The sequence below is a fragment of the Rhinoderma darwinii genome, chromosome 6 (assembly GCF_050947455.1).
Source record: "Rhinoderma darwinii isolate aRhiDar2 chromosome 6, aRhiDar2.hap1, whole genome shotgun sequence".
NCBI lineage: Eukaryota > Metazoa > Chordata > Amphibia > Anura > Rhinodermatidae > Rhinoderma > Rhinoderma darwinii.
Genome location: NC_134692.1, coordinates 108591293 through 108617213, shown reverse-complemented (window position 1 = coordinate 108617213; position 25921 = coordinate 108591293). Strand labels below are relative to the sequence as shown.

General features: G+C 39.8%; 1 protein-coding gene across 1 annotated transcript in view; it reads left to right on the top strand.

Annotated features, from left to right (window-relative positions):
* Positions 1–2676: 2676 nt before the first annotated feature.
* The window catches only part of GRIN2A (glutamate ionotropic receptor NMDA type subunit 2A), a 608297-nt gene continuing 585052 nt past the window's right edge, over positions 2677–25921 (top strand). Inside the window, exons 1-3 of the mRNA XM_075830090.1 lie at positions 2677–3185; positions 3937–4123; positions 5301–5717. Coding sequence (XP_075686205.1) covers positions 5319–5717 — 399 coding nt within the window. The 5' untranslated portion in view covers positions 2677–3185; positions 3937–4123; positions 5301–5318. The remainder of the gene's footprint in view (positions 3186–3936; positions 4124–5300; positions 5718–25921) is intronic.

Here is a 25921-nt window from a genome sequence, read left to right as displayed (position 1 = left end):
CTACCCTAAGGCCGGCCCTGCCTATATGTGTGATATCTGTGTATTTAATGGTTGTGCATGTTACCTCCTTGTGGGTCATATCTATGCTTTTCCACATTTCATGGTGCTCGATGCAGGTGCCTACATTGCCTAAAGCTGAAGACAAGTAACCTGTAAGATATACTCAGCTGTGACAACATTGAACATAAATCTATGTATATTTACTGAGCATATTATTACTATAGCTTTACATATAATACTTTCAAACCTACAGCAAGATAGTATTACATCTTGTATGGTGGAGAAGTTAGAAGAATTCTGGCTTTTATCGGGGCACTCTGACTAAAGCACTAAGGCTGCTAAAGGGGCAGCTTAGCTAGGACACTGTCTGGCTTTGTGTGTGTGTTTTTTTGTGTGTGTGCGTATATATGATATGTGTGAGTATACATATATATGTGTTTGGTTGTGAGTGTGTGTGTGTATGTATATATATATATATATATATATACATATATGTATGTATATATATATATATATATATATATATACACCTCAACATTAAAATTGCAACACCAAGAATTGTGGAAATCACAGGATCGATAGACGTGTTAATGATATGCAAATAAAAAAGAAAATGGAAACAAAATATTCCAAACATCTTGATTTATTCAGTATCGCGTATGAGAACCACACGCAGAAATACACACATTTACACGCCTTGGCATGCTATCAATGAGGTTATTAATGGTTGTCTGAGGAATGTTATGCCATGCTGAATGCACTTGGGCACGCAAGATTCGCTGCCAACCAATGATGTCCCAGGTGTGCTTGATGGGAGACAAGTCCGAAGACGCTACAGGCCATGGTAGCACGTTTATGCCACGCAGGCTGCTCACAGTAGCACGAGCCACATTCAGCCTGGCGTTGTCCTGTTGAAAAACGTCTTCTGGGACACATTGGAGAAATGACCGTACCACAGGTTCCATGACCAAATCAATGTAACGCCAAGCTCTTATTGTACCTGGAATTAAGACAAGAGGGGTCCGTTTACCATACATTATGATACCCTACACCAGAATCCCATGGGGTTGGACCAGTGTGATATTCCCTTGTGAAGGCCTCTTCATGGCGTTGCCCATTTGTTCTCGAGACAAATCTCCAGCTATTATTGCGTGTGAGACAAAAGTGGGACTCATAAAGTCAGAAGAGGATAGACCAACATTCCAGCCCCCATTGCCGTCTTGCTGTGCACCATTATAGTCTTTGAGAGTGGTGGCGTGTGGTCAATGGAACACATGTAGCTGGACGTCTGGCTCATAGCCCAATGTCGTGCACACGCCTTCTGATGGTTTGTGTCGACACTGGTTGCCGCCCTAGGCTTAGGATGTGACATCCCATTTCACTTGCAGTACAGAATGGATCACTACACGCCATTCTTCCAATCAGACGATCCGTCCATGCAGAGGTTTGCATCCACACAACCCCTTGCTGTCATTCCCGTTCGTTGTTATATTCCCAACCTTCGGTATACGCAATGTTGAAGAGTGCTGACATCTCGGACCAGGTGCGTAGCTATCTGCCGGAGTGATAAACCAAGTTCTCTCAGTCCAAGGATTCTGTCCCTCTCAGTTTGCGACAAGCGGCAATAACTGGCACGTCAACGAACAGGAGGCATCGCACAATCATCCCACACCACTTGATCCGATTTTTGAGATATTATGTGGCTAAAAGAACGTTGCTTTCAATCTGGCTTTTATGCCCGTCCCACATGCCACAGAATGGAGCCAGGTGCTTGAAAAATTGATCATTTACTACTTCCTCAATTTGCCTTACGGCTTGCACTTCTTGGTGTTGCAATTTTAACGTTGAGGAGTGTGTGTGTATATATATATATAATGCTTTGTGTTTGACTGAATAAACCACCATTTTTTCACACTGGAGTGCTGCAAGTTTTCTCTTTCTATATATGATATTCCGTCCTAGGATCAGGACGACTTGCTGGGCACCCGTACAACAGTTTTTTGTGAGTGCTGCTTTCCGCCTTTCTATATATATATATATATATATATATATATATATATGTATATGTTTGCGTGTTTGTGTGTGTATATATACATATATATACATATATATGTATATGTTTGCGTGTTTGTGCGTGTGTATATACATATATATGTCTGTGTGTGCGTGTAAACACCATCTGAAGACGCATCTCTCTAGTACTGAGGTAAAGGATTGAGTGTTGATGCAGTCATTGTGTGTGTGTATCTGCATGAGACATCATATCTTGTCTGCTCACTGTAGAGATCTATTGTATGGATACACAGACAAATGCTGGCCAGGTATTTCAGTCGCCTGTCAAAGTGGCATATAGGCTGCGTTATTTCAGCACCATGGACAGCAGCATGAATAATGACATATCAGCTACAGTATGTTCTGTCCACACTGCATAGCTCTAGAAAACACTCATCCCTATCATAAGAGCTAATGATTTCTGCTAAAGCATTAAAGTATTATATTATTTCATTGTAAATACAATGCAACTAATAGCAAAATACCAGTGAACGCAGCAAGGGGTATATCATGTGCAGATTATGGTGTCAGCTACAAATCCAATACAAAAACACCAATTTGTTTCTGTTGCCAAACACACCTGCTGTGTCTCAGTTTGCATAGCAGCCTGGGAGAACTTCTGCAGAATACAGAAAGGATCCTCAGCCTGTATTGTACTAGAGCTGCTTCCCTGAACTTGACTGCAGCTCTGGTTGCCTTGCATTCAATATCTGTGTTCTTTGCAATGCTCTCGCTCAGTGGGGTTGAGCTGTAATTCTCTCTCTTACCTTAAGGATGTGTAGCTGACTGCAACCCTCAGTTTCCCAAAAGCTATGAAGAATACAGAGACTGGCTATGCTGTCCTACAGTTCTGCTGCAGAAAAAAACAGAAATTCCCCTAGAAAGAAGAAGGTAGACAATGGAGACAGATTTCAATGGAGAATACAGAATTTCCAGTTGACCAGTCTGTTCTAAACTTTAATATGGGCTTGTGCATTGCTGATTGATGCTGCATTCTGTGCAATGCGAACAAGTAGCCCAGTGAATTGGAGCTATAAACAGACGTTTTCTACTGCTGCAATGCTCTGCAAAGGAATTTAGGGAGATGACTTTGTGGGTTCCCAGCCTGAGGCTCCAGTGTTTGGAAGAATGCAGTGAGTATTGAGTATCTTGTTTAGTTCTATTGTGTTTCTGTAGCTTCCTCATGACTTATTAATTGATTCAAGTGCCATGTTTACAAGCGATAGGGAGCAGATCAAATGTCAGCTTCATAGTGCAAATGGATATCTGATTTTTTTTTTGTCTATTTCAATGTTTTCTATGCATTTTTTCCACATATTAATCAGTAATAGCATGCATATAAACTAAACTGTGCGCCAGCTGCTCCCACGGGGGATAAAAGTCTTAAAACTTGAGAAGATAACAGTTTGATGTTGCCATTGTCTTATACTTTATGCATCAGTGTGGTAAGATCTGTGATGACATGTGGCATAGATTGTCTCCGTATTATGATCTACAACTTGTGAAAGATGTTATAAACCTGTGGAAGTATATATTATAATTCTATATATATTATGTCAAGTTTATAGATGTAATAAGTGTTTGTCAGATAGCAGGTAATGGAATTAAATCTATTGATGAAGACTTTAGTACCTACAGAAATGTGAAATTCTTACCATTTAGCCAGGGATAAAGCTATTAAGGTACATTGATATGCATGGTATGTTAAAGAGAATATAGCTTATTATCATTTAGTCTTGGATATTGAATCTGGATAGGGATCTGATTAAATTGCATGTAATGCAGTGTTCTTGGTCATAATAAGCATGATTCAGGGACCTGCATATCTAAGGTACTAGTGTGTCTGATGTCTTTATTTTTGTCCTGTTGTTGGCATTTCCATAGGCAGTCATTGCATATACACCAACTGGAGTGGCTGGCATTATTGGCAGCTCTGTGGAAATCTAACTGCAGCAAAGAAAATGTTCTTGGAGGAGAGAGTGGAGGAGCATCCTAACAAACGCTGCTGAGTGCTACGCGATGCCAAACTTTGCAGCATGCCAAATAGCAACCATCTATTCTGAAGGCTCTGGTATGTTAGCTGTTTCAATAGTACATTTCTAGGATGCTTGTGGCCAGGAGGGGGCGCTAATGTACTTCTCCTTTCTCAATATGAATGAGAGTTAAAGAATTGGCATAATAATGTACGTAATAACAGGAGCTTCCCTGCAATCCCAAGCAAACACAGACCTAACATCCGATCCATATAAGGCTATTTTTCTTTTTCTACATGCGTTGTGTAGCATGTCTGGCGTAAAGCTCCTTGTAATATCAACTAACATAGCATTAGGCGGTGCAGCCACAAATACTGAAATAAGCCCATTACTCCAATGTGGACTTGTGCAAGGAGCATATCTGCCAGGAACTGGGGTCAATAGGCTCTCTGAGAGGTGATGACTTATGTGCTATCTGCAGTGATAGATGACAGATATGCCATAGTGACTGGACTGTATCTCAAAAAAATAAAACAAAAAGCTACAACTAGCAATGTATCCTAGCAATGAATGGAATAAAAGATGATACTGCAGGGGTATCCCCATGTAGATGTAATCTGCAGTGTCTCAGACACATCATCTGATGCCATGGCGACATGAAGAGAGTAAATACAATACACCAAAGGAATGTCATAGGCAACCTCAGCTAAAATCAGCCAATGCTATACAAGGATTCTGTATCTGCAGTATGAGCTGCTCGTTGTATTCATGATGTAGGTAGAACAAGTGGAAAGTATATGCAGTAAAGATCCACTCAAGGCTGTGATGAGAAAGCAGCCAGTATATGGTCCCTGATACAATTGTATATAGCATCCCCGTTGTAATATTTGCTGATGTTACAGCTACTCTGTCATCTGCAGGGGTGTAGCAATTATGCAGGGTGGCACTGCATGTCATCTTTAAGTGTTTTCACAATATTGCATTGCTGGAATGGGAGCAATTATATTGTGGTATCAGCTTGCAACGTCGTTCATCCTAACTACCCAATGTACCTTCACAAGTTAGTCACCGGGGAACTATGGTGGGGGAAAACATGACATATTCTGATATTAAAACAAAGCGGAGCTGATGAGCTAATTGATTGTACAGCTACATGTATTCACTGCACCAAACTTACTCCTCTGTTCCCCTGTGTTCTGCTTCGTGATCAATGGCAGCAAGGAAAGATGGTTGTGGGATATTAACCTGATACTTTCTTATCAATTCTATCTACAGGGAGTAAGGCTGGAGAAGATGGATACTTTTGGCTGTGCTGTGTTACTGCTCAATGCTCTGCTAAATATGGTGGATCTGAGTTATGGAGCAGAAAAGACTTTTCCTGTCCTGAATATTGCAGTCATTTTGGGTAGAACTAATTATATCACAGAGAAAGATATCCGGTCACTCTGGACAAGGGATATGTCCTTGAACTTTGATGTCAATGTGGTGACCCTGCTAGTAAACCAGACAGACCCCAAGAGTATTATCACCCATGTGTGTGATCTGATGTCAGGCACCAAGATCCATGGTATGGTTTTTGGAGATGATACTGACCAAGAGGCCATTGCCCAGATTTTGGATTTTGTTTCTTCTCAGACTTTCATCCCAATTCTTGGTATTCAGGGTGGGTCTTCAATGATTATGGCAGACAAGGTAAGGAGTCCTGCATCACAATTTAACCGTTTGATATTGACATTAATTTGTTTGGCTTCATATCCTCATCTTCTTTATGCACAGTCTCAACGTCATGGTCAATTAATCACATTGCATAAAGTGCTGAGGTCGGCTTAACTACTGCATGAGGAGAATATACTATTCCTCACACACTTTAATTAGTAATGCAGCAGTTAGAGGAACGGTCTGGAAGGAAATAGAATAACTAATGGTTATCTGAAAGTAACACTTTATATTCATAGACAACAAACGTCAACATTGGCACAAAATATTCCTATATCATCTATCTATCTATCTATCTATCTATCTATCTATCTATCTATCTATCTATCTATCTATCTATCTATCTATCTATCTATCTACCTACCTACCTACCTACCTACCTACCTACCTACCTATCTATCTATCTATCTATCTATCTATCTATCTATCTATCTATCTATCTATCTATCTATCTATCTATCTATCTATCTATTACATGAAAGGATGCAGAAATAACTATGCACAATAATATTTTCTGTATACATGTTTTAGATAATGTTTATAACATTAATAGTATCCAATGGTTATTTATTTTACAAAAATGACTTAAAAACAAAACAAATATATTATTGTTGTTATAAAAGCTTTTAAGGTGCAGCAAAACTGACAGCACCCCAAATAAACAGTTGTAAAATGTATTTTCACGCAGTTGCTGCCGTACACATCACTTTACAAGGTAATGCAGCAGAAATGTAACACGTCAGACTTCCATGTGATAGCTACATAGTTTACGTATTTATTGAATGAATGAATGACCAGACAGTTTGAAATGATGAACTACCCCACAGAAATGAAAGTCTTTGTACATTATTTTGTTATATTACACCCATTACTCAACTGTCAGAAATGTAGCATGGACAATTAACCACTAGAGTACATGTTATGGGTTAATGTGTTATGAGAAACATTTGGATATAGCCATGCAATGTATTCCTTTGATACCATTTGTCTTATTGCTCTGATGCATCTAAAATAAAAAATAAAGCAACTTTGCCTTTAGTTTTGATTAAAAATGTCCTACCATTTTGTGTCTACAGCTCCTATGCAGACCTATGTGTCTCTATGTTTACAGACTACAAAGAAACCATGTAGTGTAGTCTGATCCTGCAATGATACTACCTTCCATATGGCCCCCTGCTACTTGTTATTTTATTGAATGGACGTTACCAAATAGAGGAAAGATTAAGTTTAAGGTTACAATGTGACTTTAGTTGCATGCCATCAAGTCACACGCAAGTTGCGCGGCCAAAATATGTCTGCGATTTGTCTGTGAATTGCAGTGGCATGACTATTTTTAGGGCGCGATTTGGTTGAAAGTCACATGCGATTTAGGCATTGCGTCATCCGAAAGACAACCAAAAAAAATGCTGACATATCACATGTGAGTCCCAGTTGCACGCGATTTGCATTAAAGTCTTTGCAGGCAAAGTCGGCTGCGACTTGTTATTTGCGACCTAAAAATCAACAGGTTTGGATTATTTGCGACTCTTAAGTCGTGATCGCACTAAGGGCGGGTTCACACATAGCGGAATTTCACTTAAATTCCGCTGCGGACACTCCGCAGCGTTAATCCGCAGCGGAGCCGTTTCTCCATTGACTTTCACTTTAATTTAGCAGTGTTCGTTTACACGATGCGTACAATTCCGCTGCGGAGCATAGGCTGCGGAGCGGAATTTGGTGTCCGCAGCATGCTCTGTCTGTTGCGGAGCAGTGGCGGACTGGTTGCGGACTCATGGCGGAATTTCTCCATTGACTTCAATGGAGAGTCAAAATTCCGCAATGAAGTCCGCAGATCTTATGTGTGCTGCGGAGCGTATTGTTTTTACTACCATGACATTTCTTCATTCTGGCTGGACCCATGTATTTCTAGGTCTACAGCCAGACTGAGGAAGTCAATGGGGCTCCCGTAATGACGGGAGCGTTGCTAGGAGACGTCTGTAAATAGTCACTGTCCAGGGTGCTGAAAGAGTTACGCGATCGGCAGTAACTGTTTCTGCACCCGGGACAGTGACTACCGATCTCAATATACATGTATCTGTAAAAAAATAGATAAGTTCATACTTACCGAGAACTCCCTGCGTCTGTCTCCAGTCCGGCCTCCCAGGATGACGTTTCAGTGTAAGTGACGGCTGCAGCCAATCACAGGCCAAGCACAGGCTGCAGCGGTCACATGGACTGGAGCGTCATCCAGGGAGGTCGGGCCGGATGCCGAAAGAGGGACGCGTCACCAAGACAACGGCCGGTAAGTATGAAATTCTTTGACTTTCACTAGGGAAAGTGCTGTCCCTTCTCTCTATCCTGCACTGAATAGGGAGAAGGGAAGCACTTTTCCTGCAGTCCGCAGCGGCCAGTCCGCATCAATTTTCTGCACATTTTGTGTAGATCCGCTGCAGAATCTGCAACGCAGATTCTGTGCGGCATTGATGCGGACAGTTGCGGAGGAATTCCGCCATGTGTGGTCATGCCCTAAGTCTCGAGACGCGACCACATTCGCAATCTTTACTTCCCGATGTAACATTGCGATCTTTATGTGACTGCAGAATAGGATTGCACAAGATTTGTTTGTAATCTGTAACCATGGAGATACATAGATCTGTGGAGGAGCTGAAGACACAAAGCAATGGCAGATTTTGAATCAAGACTATTTAAAAAAAATGTATTGCACTTGAGCAATAAAAATGATTGCATAGGTCTACATAGCCTTAAAAACGAAAGTTCAGTCTGGACCTGCTTTAATACTGAATTAGAGAACTACATAACAAGCAATTTATATATAAACTTATTGTCAGAATTGAATATAGAAGTGATCAAATAATACCCTGCTCCTGACAAAAGCCACCATTATGTACTAATGCTAATGTGTTGCTTGCCTATTCGCACTACATCCAAGAACCCAGTACCTGTTTTATGTGGACTCCATGTTTGGGTATTACGTTCGGCATATACGTCAATAAAATTTGTCTAATGTGTTCTCTTATCCGGGTGAATGGCAAAGACTGTTCTTTTGACATGTGTTTGGCCAGTAGATGCCGGAATTCCTTTAGTTCCTCTGTATTAACAACTACTGTACACTTTTGAACTTAACTATATAAAAAAAACAACTACAGCGCAATACGTTTTTTTTTTACAATGTGAAGCAATTGTTGCATATGCCTAGGTTACATATTCTGCAGAACTTTTTAAATGTGCTGGCTGAACGTAATGACCAAATGTAATGTGAACTAAGCCTTTGGCTATGTTCACATCTGCGTTGGAGGCTCCTTCAAAGATTCCTTCAAATTTGACAGGAAAAATAGCGCTGCACGCATTGCTGATTTTCCTGTCAAAACAACGGACACCTCAGCAGAACTCGATGGACCCTATTGTATGTTTATGTGGTCCATCAGGTGTCGTTGGTATCCGTCATACAAAGGATCTGGCATTGCCTTGTGGTTTCCGTTTTAAATGGAAACTACGACGCAGATGCAAACAGAGTATTATACTCACATTTTATTGTGTGTCATATACAATTTTTGCGTACAGTAACCAATATTTTATTTACCTATACTAAAGCAGCATTTTTTTTTACCTTATTTACAGTACAAAAAATTTTTACACAAAATTTGATTCTTCTTTTTTGGTCTCAGATACTTGGTTTCCAATCAAGATTACCATTTTGAAAAAAAATAAACATAAACAGGGGGTTTAGAGAGGGATTTAAGACGTATGATGCTGGCTATTAATTTGGTAAACATCATTCAACGGCATTTGTCATGGTAATGACTGTGTGATTGCAGCATGCTTCATAGACATTCAGTTATGCAAAATAATTCTTAATTCCATTTAAATGCAAATGCACATGCAGTCCAATAGAACATAACACTTTATATGCAGAATTCAAGAGTTTTGAAAGTTGATTTCAAGTAGAACTGTGACTGTACTAACATTGGTTTACAAAAAGTTGTGTAGTATTGATGTATACAGTATTGAGGATACAATTCATCTTTTAGTCTACAAATGCATATATTAACAAGAAATAATAAATGTGTTACACATGCATTATCCTAAGGCCTGATTCACACGAACGTTTGTTTTGCGTCCACAAATAACGAACCGTATTTAACCCATTTCGGTTCCGTGTGAAAACAGTGTTTGTTCCATGTGGCATCAGTTTTTAATGTCAGTGTTGGTGCACATTTTTTAATTAAATAATTTTTTTCTCTCCTTTTCTTTAGCAACTGGTGCGTGACACACAGACAGCACAGGGATGATGTCCGTGTGCATTCCGTGATTTTCACGCACCCATAGACTTCAATTGGCGACGTGGTCCGCAAAACAGACCAGAATAGGACATGCAGTGAGTTTCACGCAACGGAAACACGCTGCATGAAAAATTACTGATGTCTGAATAGCCCCATTGAATTGCATAGGGCTGTGTGCTGTATGTTTTTTTTAACAAACAGCACACGGACGTATACAACGTTCGTCTGAATAAAGCCTTAGAGTAAGAGCTCATGCACATGGCTGCGTTATGACGCCATGCAAACTACGAGTTGTACAGAACTGTAATATGGCGCCCATAGACTTCTATGGTTCCCCACTGTACCTTCATATGCTTCAGATTTCAGAGAATATCTCTATAATAGGGCCCTTAAACTGGGCTCTGTTTTTCATCCTGGATATTGATCTGCCATGTGCATGATTCTCAGGATTGATGAAACCAGTATTGTTTAATGCAGTAGAAATGTATATTATTAAAAGTCTTTATTAACCTTTGGACAACTTACACTCACTAATATATTAGAAAATTGCTTAAATAACAATCACTTAATATATTATCAGAATGGCTCATTCGACAACCTGCAGCATTCTAAAAATTAAGCAGGTAAGTAAAGGAATTCACTGCTCCCACTACACGGATAGATTATGGTAATTCGATTATATATGTGAACCTACAATTTAAGACACAGATATCGGTTGTCTAAAATTCCTTATAAAGCTAAGTTCACACTGCATTTGGGCTCTACGTACAGCTTAAAAGTTTGGAAACAATCCCGACATATAAATCTAAAGTACCTGTAGACTTCTATTAGCCAGACGTAAGTGCTGGTATATCTTTGTTTCAACTGTATGCAGAAAAAAATGCTTTGTCAGATGTCAGACAAATGGAACTGTGTAAAATCTTCAGTTGCATACGTCTTGGGCATACGTGCACTTCTCGTACATGTCAAACATGGCACCGGCTGTGGTGTGAGCCTGCTCTTACCTGCCCTTACAAAGTCCCTACAAAGCCCTTACCTTACAAAGTCAATACCAGTGGGTGGCAGTTCTTTAATTATTAAAATGTAGTAAACTGAGACAGTTCTAAAATGTGAATGTCAAAATAGTGAATATCTTATTTAAATGTAGTCTACCTAAATGGAGAACACCAGAAACACAAGATCCCTAAATACATTAGTAACCATGTATTATACCTAGTGCATCGTATCTATAGGGACCAGGGCATAACAGCCCATAAAGAACATGGTGGTAACGGTGGAGCCCGCTGATAACTAACAAAACCTAAAAATTGGAGTCTGACACACCAGAGTAAATATAAAACAATGTAACTTTATTGAAAAAATAATAAAATAACACACATTTAAAAACAGAGATGATTTCCACAGTGCGGAAAGACAGCCAGATTTGTACAAAGAGGATAAAGTAATCCTATAGAAGATAGATGCCACAATGTGGCCCGCAAAAAAATCAAAATTACAATATTTTGCAAAAATATGCTGTATATATAGATGATAACTGACGCGGTAAGAAGACCTGCTCAGCAAGCAAGTGAGTAAATTCTCTATACAATGAGACAGCTGGTAAAAAGTAAATTTGTACTAACACTAAGATGACAAAAAATTAGCGAGATATGCATCAAATAGAACTATCATTATAGGGCACCCAGGATAATACCTGTGCTCATAGAAAGCATAGTACCTATATAAAAAATAATCAAGTGAGAGAGAAATTTGTATATCCTACAATAGGATTAGATGCTGAAAAGAAACTCTTACCCATCCTATAGATCACCGTCTCTGGTGTCAACCCCGACGCGCGTTTCGGCCCTCAAGCCTTCGTCTGGGGGTGGTGTCTAGACCACAGCACAAACCCTTTAAACATACCCTGAGCCAATCACAAGTTACAGTTGAAAAAATACAGCAGATGACATGCATTAATCATAACGATTGCTCCAGTGCCGCCGTCCTCTGGTTCCACCTCCGGGTAAATTATCTTATTTAAATGTGTTGAATTGCTATGTCTGATAAAGCTTACATGGTGGGTAACTTATAATAACCAGCACAATTTTATGTAACAGTTTTAGACAATTTGTAATGATAAAAATATATACTGTATATCCATTTGATTCAATTCTGACCTATTTTTGAATGAGTAATATACAGTATATTTGGGAAGTGAACAGTGGGAAGTCCTATCATGGAGATGTTGGTAACCTTTATCTTGAATGCTTATTTCAACAGTTTAATCCGAAAGCAGAATAATATAGAAATGTTAAACCTCTATTAGAAATATCTCATGGAGGCTTTTTGTTAAAACATAGCCAAGATTATAAATTCTAATGGGTGTATATGATTCAGGAAGAAGTTGTAAATGCTCAGGAAGAAGGTGAATATGGATCAGGAAGAAGTTGTGAATGGATCAGAAAGAAAGTGTATATGAATCAGGAAGAAGTTGTGAATGGTCAGGAAGAAGGTGTATATGAATCAGGAAGAAGTTGTGAATGGTCAGAAAGAAGGTCTATATGGATCGGGAAGAGGTTGCGAATGGTTCAGAAAGAAAGTGTGAATGGATCAGGAAGAAGGTTTATATGGATCAGGAAGAAGGTGTGCATGTATCAGGAAGAAGGTGTATATGGATCAGGAAGAAGGTGTGCATGGATCAAGAAGAAGGTGTATATGGATCAAGAAGAAGGTTTATATGGATCAGGAAGAAGGTGTGCATGTATCAGGTAGGTGTATATGGATCAAGAAGAAGGTGTGTATGTATCATGAAGAAGTGTATATGGATCAGGAAGAAGGTGTGCATGGATCAAAAAGAAGGTGTATATGGATCAGGAAGAAGGTGTGCATGTATCAGAAAGAAGGTGTATATGGATCAGGAAGAAGGTATGCATGTATCAGGAAGATGGTATCAATGGATCAGGAAAAAAGTGTATATAGATCAGGAAGGAGGTGCACATGGATCAGGAAGAAAGTGCGCATGGATCAGGAAGAAGGTGTATATGGATCAGGAAGAAGGTATGCATGTATCAGGAAAAAGGTATCAATGGACCAGGAAAAAAGTGTATATAGATCAGGAAGAAGTTGCGCATGGATCAGAAAGAAGGTGTGCATGTATCAGGAAGGTGTATATGGATCAAGAAGAAGTTGGATCAGGTGGAAGGTGTGCATGGATAAAAAAGAAGGTGTATATGGATCAGGAATGTGTGCATGGATCAGGAAGAAGGTGTGCATGGATCAGGATGAAAATCCAATCAGAGCAAGATAGGAGCTGCACAGCAAAGGGTGGTGGGTGTTAAACCTCAAGGGATCTGGACCATGGATTCTCAAACTTGAGAATGCCTTCAATGAGAAGGTGAAACGTCACCTACACACTGGGTGAATAAACACAGATTTCTTGAATTAAATACTGGTGTGCTGCCTCTTTTTCTTTGGATGACTCCTGGGGACTCTGTATGGCTGGATCACAAAGAAGGCGTGCATGGATCACAAAGAAGGTGTACATGGATCAGGAAGAAGGCATGAATGGATCACAAAGAAAGTGTGCATGGATCAGCAAGAAGATGTGCATGGATCACAAAGAAGGTGTACATGGATCAGGAAGAAGGCGTGAATGGATCAGGAAGAAGGTGTGCATGTATCAGGAAGAAGGCGTGCATGTACTTCAAAGAAGGTGTGCATGGATCACAAAGAAGATGTGCATGGATCAGGAAGAAGGCGCGAATGGATCAGGAAGAAGGTGTGGATGGATCAGGAAGAAGGCGTGCATGGATCACAAGCAAGGTTTGCATGGATCACAAAGAAGATGTGCATGGATCAGGAAGAAGGCGTGAATGGATCAGGACGAAGGTGTGCATGGATCAGGAAGAAGCCGTGAATGAATCAGGAAGAAGGTGTGAATGGATCAGGAAGAAGGTGTGCATGGATCAGGAAGAAGGTGTGAATGGATCAGGAAGAAGGTGTGCATAGATCAGGAAGCAGGCGTGCATGGATCACAAAGAAGGTGTGCATGGATCACAAAGAAGGTGTACATGGATCAGGAAGAAGGCGTGAATGGATCAGGAAGAAGGTGTGCATGTATCAGGAAGAAGGCGTGCATGGACTTCAAAGAAGGTGTGCATGGATCACAAAGAAGATGTGCATGGATCAGGAAGAAGGCGCGAATGGATCAGGAAGAAGGTGTGGATGGATCAGGAAGAAGGCGTGCATGGATCACAAGCAAGGTTTGCATGGATCACAAAGAAGATGTGCATGGATCAGGAAGAAGGCGCGAATGGATCAGGAAGAAGGTGTGCATGTATCAGGAAGAAGGCGTGCATGTACTTCAAAGAAGGTGTGCATGGATCACAAAGAAGATGTGCATGGATCAGGAAGAAGGCGCGAATGGATCAGGAAGAAGGTGTGGATGGATCAGGAAGAAGGCGTGCATGGATCACAAGCAAGGTTTGCATGGATCACAAAGAAGATGTGCATGGATCAGGAAGAAGGCGCGAATGGATCAGGAAGAAGGTGTGGATGGATCACAAAGAAAGTGTGCATGGATCAGCAAGAAGATGTGCATGGATCACAAAGAAGGTGTACATGGATCAGGAAGAAGGCGTGAATGGATCAGGAAGAAGGTGTGCATGTATCAGGAAGAAGGCGTGCATGTACTTCAAAGAAGGTGTGCATGGATCACAAAGAAGATGTGCATGGATCAGGAAGAAGCCGCGAATGGATCAGGAAGAAGGTGTGGATGGATCAGGAAGAAGGCGTGCATGGATCACAAGCAAGGTTTGCATGGATCACAAAGAAGATGTGCATGGATCAGGAAGAAGGCGTGAATGGATCAGGACGAAGGTGTGCATGGATCAGGAAGAAGCCGTGAATGAATCAGGAAGAAGGTGTGAATGGATCAGGAAGAAGGTGTGCATGGATCAGGAAGAAGGTGTGAATGGATCAGGAAGAAGGTGTGCATAGATCAGGAAGCAGGCGTGCATGGATCACAAAGAAGGTGTGCATGGATCACAAAGAAGGTGTACATGGATCAGGAAGAAGGCGTGAATGGATCAGGAAGAAGGTGTGCATGTATCAGGAAGAAGGCGTGCATGGACTTCAAAGAAGGTGTGCATGGATCACAAAGAAGATGTGCATGGATCAGGAAGAAGGCGCGAATGGATCAGGAAGAAGGTGTGGATGGATCAGGAAGAAGGCGTGCATGGATCACAAGCAAGGTTTGCATGGATCACAAAGAAGATGTGCATGGATCAGGAAGAAGGCGTGAATGGATCAGGACGAAGGTGTGCATGGATCAGGAAGAAGCCGTGAATGAATCAGGAAGAAGGTGTGAATGGATCAGGAAGAAGGTGTGCATGGATCAGGAAGGAGGTGCGAATGGATCAGGAAGAAGGTGTGCATAGATCAGGAAGCAGGCGTGCATGGATCACAAAGAAGGTGTGCATGGATCATAAAGAAGGTGTGCATGGATCAGGAAAAAGGTGTGAATGGATCACGAAGAAGGTGTGCATGGATCAGGAAGAGGGTGTGAATGGATCAGGAAGAAGGTGTGAATGGATCAGGAAGAAGGTGGCATGGATCAGAAAGAAGGCGTGCATGGATCACAAAGAAGGTGTGCATGGATCACAAAGAAGGTGTGCATGGATCAGGAAGAAGGCGTGAATGGATCAGGAAGAAGGTGTGCATGGATCAGGAAGAAGGTGTGCATGGATCACAAAGAAGGTTTGCATGGATCAGGAAGAAGGTATGCATGGATCAGGAAGAAGGTGTGCATGGATCACAAAGAAGGTTTGCATGGATCACAAAGAAGGTGTGCATGGATCAGGAAGAAGGTGTGCATAGATCAGAAAGAAGACGTGAATGGATCAGGAACAACGTGTGCATGGATCAGTTTTATCACCATGTTATAGTTTTGCTTTAAAAGCAGATCTGTTATCACACTATGCTACCCTATATAAGGGCAGCATAGTATGTGGACAGATCAGCTCTCCTATTAGCCAAAATGCCACAAAAATATTGTGCCATTTGGCTAATAGGAGTGATCAAAGAATTGAGTGCTCCACTCTTGAGTGGACCACTCTTCAGCCTATCCGCACTTCCTGCCGTCCTTCTCACAGTTACTGCCTGTTTGCTGTCAATCACGCCAAGAGGGGCAAGAGGAGGTGGAGAGAAGCGGGGAGTGCGTTCTTCTTATAAAGCGCTCCTTTAAAATTTAAATATTAGGCCAATTTATCAAAAATGACTAACAGAAAAACTGGCATTGTTTCTGAAAACAACCAATCATAAAAGAAAATGCTATTCTTTCAACTTCGTCAATTATGTAATATGACGCTTAATATCTTAAGAGTTTCTGGGACAACTAGACCAATAATAGTGTAGAAAGTTATTAAACGTAAAATATTCTGAATACTTTATGAGGTAACAGTAACAATACAGACGTTTACAATATAATTCATGACCGATTCCCTTGGAGGTGTGGTCTGTCTTGTAGAACCTTATTATTTTCTTTTAAACATTGTTTCTTTTTACTCTTCTTCATGGGAATTATTATCCCGATATTAGCTAGTAGCCTGGCATAGTGAAACTATGATTCATTCACATCCGCGTCGTCTTTCGATTCATCTGTTCCGTTCACCATTCCGTCAGAGGAACAGATGAACGGAAAGCCAAACGGAAAGCCAAACGGAAGCTATTGCTTCTGTTTGCATTACAATTGATTCCAATGCAATTTTTTTGCTTTCAGTTGGTTTCAGTTTGCCTCTGTTCTGCTAGGTTTCCGTTTTGTTTCCATTTTTTAACGGAAAAATAGCATAGTCGACTATGCTATTTTTTCTGGGGAGAAAACGGAAACTTAGTGGAACGGAGGCAAACTGAAACCAACTGAAAGCAAAAAATAGCATTGTTATTAATTGTAATGCAAACGGAAGCAATTGTTTCTGTTTGACTTTCCGTTCATCTGTTCCTCTGACGGAAAGGTTGAACGGAACAGATGAACGGAAAGATGACACGGATGTGAAGGGGTCCTAAGACTTTGTTCATAACTGTGTTGTAGCATCCATTTATAATTAACATATGGTGGGGTCCATCGGGTTCAACTAGGGCGTCCAGTATTTTCATATAAAAAATAACGAAATCTGTACCTCAAAGCGTGCCGCTGAGGACCTTTGTGAGACGGGTCCGTCACAGCGTTGTGGTTTCTGTTTTAAACCGAAGCCATAATGCTGATGTAAGCAGAGCTTAAACTTGGATCTTGTAATTGTGCAGATTGATGCATTTTGGCAGGCTCCCATCTTATTGTCAGAAATGTGCTAATTTTTGTAAGTAATCAATAGACAATAGAAGCCTTTACTGCCATTTTTTAGACGAGAAGCAGCGAGAATTTGCTATATTTGTGATGTTAATTACAAGCTAAGATTGCAGTCTTGCATAATAATATATTTTATAAGACAACAGACATGCTAAATACAGTATACTCACAGTTAAGGAATATGCAAAAAGTAAAGTGCTTCACAGTCAGTTTTTTTCTTATTAAAATGAATTTTTTGGCCTGTTTTGATTCAGTGTAATGTAAAGTCTTCAGCGGATACAATGTATGATCCTGCATAGTCTCCACTTTTCCATGGAGATTTGATTGGTTATTTTCTTGTATTAAAGAGGTTGTCTCGTGGAGACCACCACTGTCTATATGACTATTAAGGCAAGTGACATCATTGTGGAGGTCTCCCACTCAGGATCCCCTCTATTAGCCAGAGAATAGAACGGCTAGCAAAGAGTTGGTCCTGCTGTGGAGGAATCAACCCGTCCATGTATTACATAATAACCCATTTACTTAAATCTGACCCATTTAATGCTTAATCTCTCCTGCAGCAGCCGCTACAGCGTCAATATGTGACTCCACATCATTAGTACTTCCTCCAGTGCTGCACAATATATTTCTATTATCAAGTTGAAATGTGCAGGACGTTGACTGTAGCGCCACACACTTTGAATCACCTCCACACATTCTGGATGTTTCTTCCTTTGTTACCGTAGCTGTGAGTAACATGGGTCCCGCTATCTTCGGGTTATGTTTTCTGACCATTCTGGTGTGGTACACTATACCTATTGTGGCAACAGTGACTAACCATCTGGTGGGCACTGAGAGAAATAATTGTTGTGCTAAGCCCTGTTATTGATATCATCCTCTGATGAACAAAATAATTGGAAAATCGTGTCTGCGCCAGATTTACACATTTTCTGGGATCTTGCACGGTATATACAACTTGTTGATGAGACATTGTTTGTACTTATAACATCGGGTAATGTTGGGAACTGTTAGTGTATCTAGAATCAGTAAACGATAGGGTGCAGTAGGGCGCTATAGGAGGTTCCAGATCAGGGTTACCCCTTTTAGGGCGATTACTCTGTGCTTCCTAGAGCCTATTTTTAGGGTGATATTTGTGTCAATACTGATTGTATAAATAAAACCCTTGGTGTATCAAATTACCCCTCCCCTTTATCCTTTTGTCTTGTTGATTATTATGCCCTGATACTGAGCTGGTTTTATGCCCTGTTACATTAACTTTACACAGTGGAGTACCCCAAAGTGTTTAGTTTCCATTCATGGGTTCCCCGGACGGAAAAGTCTGACGGAACCCATGAACGGAAGCCCGACGCAGATGTGAACGAAGCCTTACTTTGAATTTTCAGTTAAAGAATTTATCCATTTGATCGCTAACTATTTTAATCTGTTGTTTACGATTATTAGATTGAAGACTCCATAGACATGAAAGCCATGACAGTCAGGTTTATGCCTGGGTTAGGGTATCCTGATCGGCTATCTCTGAATCATGATACCCCTTGTTCATAAAAGAAATACTCTGCCCGATATAGATATGGATACAGGGGAGTGGGTGGACCATGACAGATGATGAGAATATAATAGAGGGACATGGGGCAGATTACTATTGTTGTTGCGCTTGAATTCTGGCCTAAGTTGCGCATTTTTTGCACAAATTAATTTAGACAAATTTCTTATTAATTTGCGTAAAAAAAACCCCATATGTTTGTTCCTCACTAGACACATTTCAAGTGTGTCTAGAAAAGGTCTGTGGCTTAAAGGATAGGGGCATGACTTCAGCTGTGGTGACAAAATGTTACCGCAAACAACTGGCGTAAACTAAGCAGAGAAAGAGGTAGTATAAGAAAGAGAAAGCGTTCTGCAAAATGCGCTCAATTTACTATACAGTGTGCGCCACTTTGATTAATTTTGGAAATTTTCTGACTGCCTGGTTTAAGTTTACGCTTTTTAAATGTTAGACAGCATTAGTAACGTTTAAGTCTATGTTCACACGATGGTTTTTTTTTACAGTTAAAAAAGTTCTTTATGGATTTGCCAGAGATTCCGCAGCAGAAATCCGAGGCTGACGCTATGATATTTGCTGCAGATTTGCAGTTTTTTCTGCCATTATCCAAGCTCGGATTAGCCCTATTCAGTGGGGCTAATCAGTGTTTGGCTAACCAATACGGTTTCCAGGCAGTGTTTCGCGTCACAGTGTCCGGACAGTATTCCACTAAGTGGTTTTCCAATCCGTGGGAGAAAAATCTGCGCCATATGTTCTAAATCAATGAGACGCAGTTTGTGGGGGGATTTCACATACATTTTCTGCTGTGTTCTGGGGAGCCCATGACCAGGTTCTGAGGAACCCCATGGTTTTAGGGAATCCTAGCTGGAAAACACTGCTAAATATCATGTAGCGATTTAAAATTTTACTCTATTAGTTGGGAGTTGTAGCTAGGTTCTCCTAAAGTCAGAATGCTACTCTAGTTCTGTATTTAAATAATGTACCTTGGCCAATGCAGAGTGGCTTGTTGGCGCCCCCTGACATTGAGTACCAAGGCCACATGCCTCGCTAGCGCCCTCCCCAGCTACATCCTGGTACACTAAAGACAGCATTGTAAATTCCACCTCATAATCATTATTATATAGTGCAATATTTTAGAGATTCTTTAGAATTATTTTTACCACAAGAGCTCCCGACCCTCAATTTAAAGCCATGTTCAGACATTGTAAATTCTGTCTGGATTTAGGTTTGGATTCCGTGCTTAAATCCAAACAGAATCTGCAGCAATTTCATAAGCAATGCATGTGAATCGGGTATTTAATACATTTACATTATCTCGAAAAAATCAGTAATCACACCGCAGATTTTTTTAATCCACAGTATGCTCATTACGCGAATTCCATGCTGAAAATCGGAAAATAATTGTCTAAGAAACATATTTTCAGTGACAAAATAAATGTAAGGGTTTGTTCACACGCAAAATTAAAAAAAAGGCTGAAAATTACGGAGCTGTTTTCAGAGAAAACAGCCTCTGATTTTCAGCTGTTTTTGAAGCTGAAAATGTTTTTTGAGGAGTTTTTTCTAGATGTTTTTGGAGCTGTTTTTCAATTACACTATGGAAAACAACTCCAAAAAGCTCTCAAGAACTGACATGCTCCTTTTTACGCTGTTTTTTTTAATCGCCATTTTTTAGTTTGTAGGCGTTTAGCTACCATTTTTTCAGGCGTATTTAGAGGCATTTACGCCCTGAAATACGCCTGAAAGCACAGCGTGTAAACATACCCTAAACAATATAGCAGCTTGCAATATACCCTAAACAGGTGCATCTGTTTAGGTTTTGAAGCATAAGGCTGAATTCACACGAGCATGTTTGGTCCATAAAGGACGGAACGTATTTCGGCAGTATGTCCCGGACCGAACACACTGCAGGGAGCCGGGCTCCTAGCATCATAGTTATGTACGACGCTAGGAGTCCCTGCCTAGCTGCAGGACAACTGTCCCGTACTGTAATCATGTTTTCAGCATGGGACAGTTGTCCCGCAGCGAGGCAGGGACTCCTAGCGTCGTACATAACTATGATGCTAGGAGCCCGGCTCCCTGCAGTGTGTTCGGTCCGGTACTTGCGGCCCCGTCCTTTACGGACCGAACATGCTCGTGTGAATCCAGCCTGCCCAGTGTTATTTGCACATTGACATTATTTTGTCCCAGGATCTGCCGAATGATCCGTCATGAGCAGTTTTTACAAAACAGTACTGCAAAAATACAAGTGTGGACATATGTACTGCCCATGGCTAAAGTGACTGAATATTGCAGGTTTGTGTAAAATGTAGCAAGAGTAAATTATAAAAGCCATATCTATCTATCTATCTATCTATCTATCTATCTATCTATCTATCTATCTATCTATCTATCTGTCTGTCTGTCTGTCTGTCTGTCTGTCTGTCTGTCTGTCTGTCTGTCTGTCTGTCTATCTATCTATCTATCTATCTATCTATCTATCTATCTATCATCTATCTATCTATCTATCTATCTATCTATCTATCTATCTATCTATCTATCTATCTATCTATCTATCTATCTATCTATCCATTTACTTTATATGTCTGTTATTGTAAGCGATATCTATTCCCACATTATCTACTAACTTATTTTGTCCAGGATTTTGATGCATTGCGTAATCTACAACTCCAGTCCCTCACTACATTAGCTAAAATTTCACTGCAGGAATAGGTGAAATATTCGCTCACACAATAAACAATGATACGTGAGAGAGCTCTACTGATACCATAGATAGAGCAAGCATTGATGGTGTAAACCTGCAGGTGCATTAATTGCTCTAAATGTTATGCAATTAGTTAATAAAAATAATAAAAGAACATAAACTTAGAAAGAGATATTTAGCAATATTTATGTTGGTTTCACTCTGGTACTCTGATTTTCTCCCTAAAATAAGGAAAAAAATGATGGGTCCGTTAGCATGTGATGAAATTGCCCAGTGTGTGTGTGTGTGTGTGTGTGTGTGTGTGTGTGTGTGTTTGCGTACGTGTGTGTGTGTGTGTGTTTGCACGCGCGCTTGTGTGTGCAAATTACATTGTAAACTTAACTGCAGACAGGTGTATATAGAATATATTGGATCTATAAAAATATCAAGAAATATTCAATAAGTAAAATATTTGAATAAAGCCCCATCCCATAGCAGACATTGAAATATTTTCTGCTGCATCATTGTTGCTGCTGATCTAACGGTATATTGAAGTTCTTTATTACCAGACTTTTTAGGTGCTTAGATGCTATCAGCCATGTCAGTCAATAGGATTATTGACTGGAATTGTACAGTGTATTCTGTAATGTTTTTTATCATCACATATTTAATCTCTATTTTTTATAAGCTCCAAAAATGGGTCAGTTATAAAGATGAGCGATTAGGTTGAATTGGCCGCCCGATTCCATTTGGTTTCAAAAAAATCGAAAGTGCCCCGATTACCCTGAAAATTTGTTTCTGACTCTCTGAGGTCTTCTAGGACTGTATCCAACCCCTTTCTAGCTCTTTAATGCCAAGTCAACATGTAATGTCAAAGTCACAACTATATATATTGATAGAGGGAGGGATAACCGCAGCACATTCTGGAAAGGCTGCCTGTAATGCATTACTGGGAAGCCCTCCTGAGGTCATGTGATCCTTTTTCTCATCTGCAAAATGGCGGCTGACGCTCACTGACGGACTCTTTTTTTGCCGCGATTTGTGTGCCACATGCTCAAAATTTACAAAATTTGAAACTTTTCGAAAATTTAGACTGATTTCCATTTGTGTAGAATCTATTCACCTATCTCGAGCCAGATAGATTGATGACTTTTTAAGTAGAAAAAGTTTACTTTTCTTTTAAATATCTGCCAATTTGAATGAATATTGGTAACACACACTAATGTATTTCTATCACACGTCTCAACGTAAACAAGATCTCAAAATATATCAAGACAAGTCACTTTGTAATTAGTCTTGAGGTTGGTGGAAACCAGGAGAAGCTCTTATTCTACAACTTAATGGTACTTTGCAAGAGAAATAAATACCTTCTTCCAGCAGATATAATGATTTTACTTCACATCTTTAGGCTAAGTCTTGTTTAAATATTAGCAGATTGCATAAAAGTAATAGCGCATCAGTTAAGCAGATTGATCCAATTGATCTTCAATACTACATGTGTCAACATTTTGGACTAACTGTAATCTATAGCATGTTATACTGAACACTAAGGAGTCTTTTGGGAGTTTAGGTCGTATAAACCATAACAGTGATGCATAAACGGCTTACAGCCGGTTTATAATTACATTTATAATGCCAATTACATTTACGAAAGAATTGACACGTTTTAGTCCACTTTTTTGTTGCAAACTTATTTTAGCTTATATATGCACTACATATAGTGGCCATTCACTAAGAACAGAAATCATGCTGATAATTTTCTTTTATTATTATTCTTATTATTATAATTAATAAAAATAATAATAATAGTAATAACAATATATTTGAGGTAGCTTTCATATATAATACATCAGAAGTGAGAGGTCTTTGGTCGCGGCCGTCAGAAGGTGAGGGAGGACAACGGTCCGCGACCGCCGCCATTACACTTGCTAACATTACAGTACATGTGGAAACCACGTGCCTGTGCATGTTTTCACCACTTATTGAATTAGGAATCGTACCAGATGCCCTATAGCAGCCACATAGGCTGTCTCTGTGATAGAGGCAACTTTTTCTATACTGCAGATTTTTTTTTCATTGAGGTATTCCCTTTATAGAATGTGTCACATTATGCGGACAGAGATTTTTAGTGTTAAAATTAATAATCGGGATGTTATGGATCATTTTTGTTTCTAGAATTTTTTTTCTAAAATATCTAATGCATTTTCTGACCAATACACATTCAACTTTTTGCAAAGTTGTTTAAGTTTTTAACTGTTTTTTAGAATATTGTTCAAAACAAATATACAGTGGTCATATTGGCTGAATTATAATGATCTATTTTCCTTTACACCATTAGATATAGTTATTGTGTGGCTTATTTCATGCTTTCGAATATCTGTTGATAAATATTTTGTAGGATTTCGATTTTAATCAGAGATCTTTAAGGCAGGCACAGAATGGCTTAATACCTCTAATATCCTATGGACTATATGGCTGTACATTTTTTTTAATTATGTTTGCCCATTTTTACACTAGGCGCTGGTACAATCAGTAAAAATGAATTCTCTACTGTAAACTTTTCATATGCCCTACTTTAATGGGTGCTGTGTAAGCATTTAACAAGCCGTTTCTCTGGTAATAACAGCTTATTATGGGGAATCCCAGGAAAAGGGACCCTCCAGCAATTATCTAGTTGCCGGGGGAACCTGCCTCATGGAAAGAAGTTATACAAAGCCCGAAACTCCTTTCATTATGTTTTTGTTTCAAGTAAATCACACATTTTAAAGCCGTAAAGGAGTTGTACACATCTCCAATAGTTCAGCCTTGTACTGATGTAGCTGTCTTTATCTTGACTTTTAACGCATTAAACACTCAGTGTCAGAAACTTTAACTTCACTTTTTTTAATAACGTTTGTTGTTGGATATGACACTGCCGCAAGTTATCAGAGTCAAGATAAACTTGGCTACATCTGTAGGCTGCAAATACAGCTGTGTAAGGGTAGGAACACACTAGGAGTTAACACTGCGGATTTTTCGCAACAGATTTCATTCCGTAAAATCTGCAGCGTATTACAGTACCAGCAGTGTGGGGGAGATTTGTACAAAACTCTTCCACACACAGCGGAAAAAATCAGCTGAAAAAACGTTCATAAATCGACCTGCTGTGCATTTTTTTTAATTTATGCTGCGTTATTGCTGCTCTTCTGTTGCAGGTTTTCCCCCATTGAATTCAATAGGGAGGTAAAACTCGCAAAACAAAGAGGAATGTGTTTTTACGGAAACACTGTGATTCCACTGAAAAAAACGCAAGTGAGAGAAAAAAAGCTATTCGTTATTTGAAATTAATAAAAAAAGCTTATACTTACCCCCCTGCTGTAGTCCTAGCGAAGCAATCCTTTATTTCTGAGTGCAGCCTGGGCTCCTGGGATGACGTTTCATCCCGTGTGACTGGCAATCAAAGGCTACAGCGTCATCCCAGGAGGCTGGGCTATGCTCAGAAGAGAGAAATGTGTCGCCATGACTATGACTGGGCTAAGTATAAACTTTTTTTTTATTCCTGCAGGATTTTAGCAGCGGACATGCCGCCCGAAAAACTGCACCTCAATTTGTTGCGGTTTTTCAGACAGAATTCCCTGCGGGTTCCAGGGCAGGTACACTGTGTAGTTTTATGCAGCATATCTGCCCAGTGTATTCCTACCCTAATAGGTAAGTTGACCATCAAAGAAAAGCAGTGATGTGAATATTCACACATCGTTCCTCTATAATGGATCACCATTGAGTATAATGGAAAATAATTTAGAATTTATTAGTATAGCATGCAACCCTGCTGTATCTGAAGCTAACACGATGTTGTTCTAAAACTAGACTGTCTTGTAATGGAAAGGGCATGACTTCTAGAGAAGAAGGTTATAATTTACCTTTTTATAAAGCACTGGTGTGGCCGCATCTTAAATATGCAGTCCAAATTTAGGCACCGGTTACCAAAAAGGTTAACAGGGAGTTGGAGAAAGCTGAAAAGATGTGCAACCAAATTAAAAAACAGCATCTCCGAACTATGGGCACACTTTAATTATGGTTTGGTTACCAAAGACTCTCCAGAAAACTTCCCAAAAGTTGTATTCATTGGAATTAGCTGTGTGTCTAAAATTTTTGTCTAGTATGCAGGAATGAAAATGTGCATAAAATAAAATGATTGTATATTATGTAAAAGCAGTGTATATTGAACATGGATACATTGGACTGGGACATAATGATGTGATAGTTGGTTGTTGCCGTAGAATATATTTTTTCTTTTAATTCAAATTCAAGGTTTTATTTATACATAGCTATTTAAACATGCAGACAACATACAGAATAAAGCAAAATAGATTAACAGAGAAT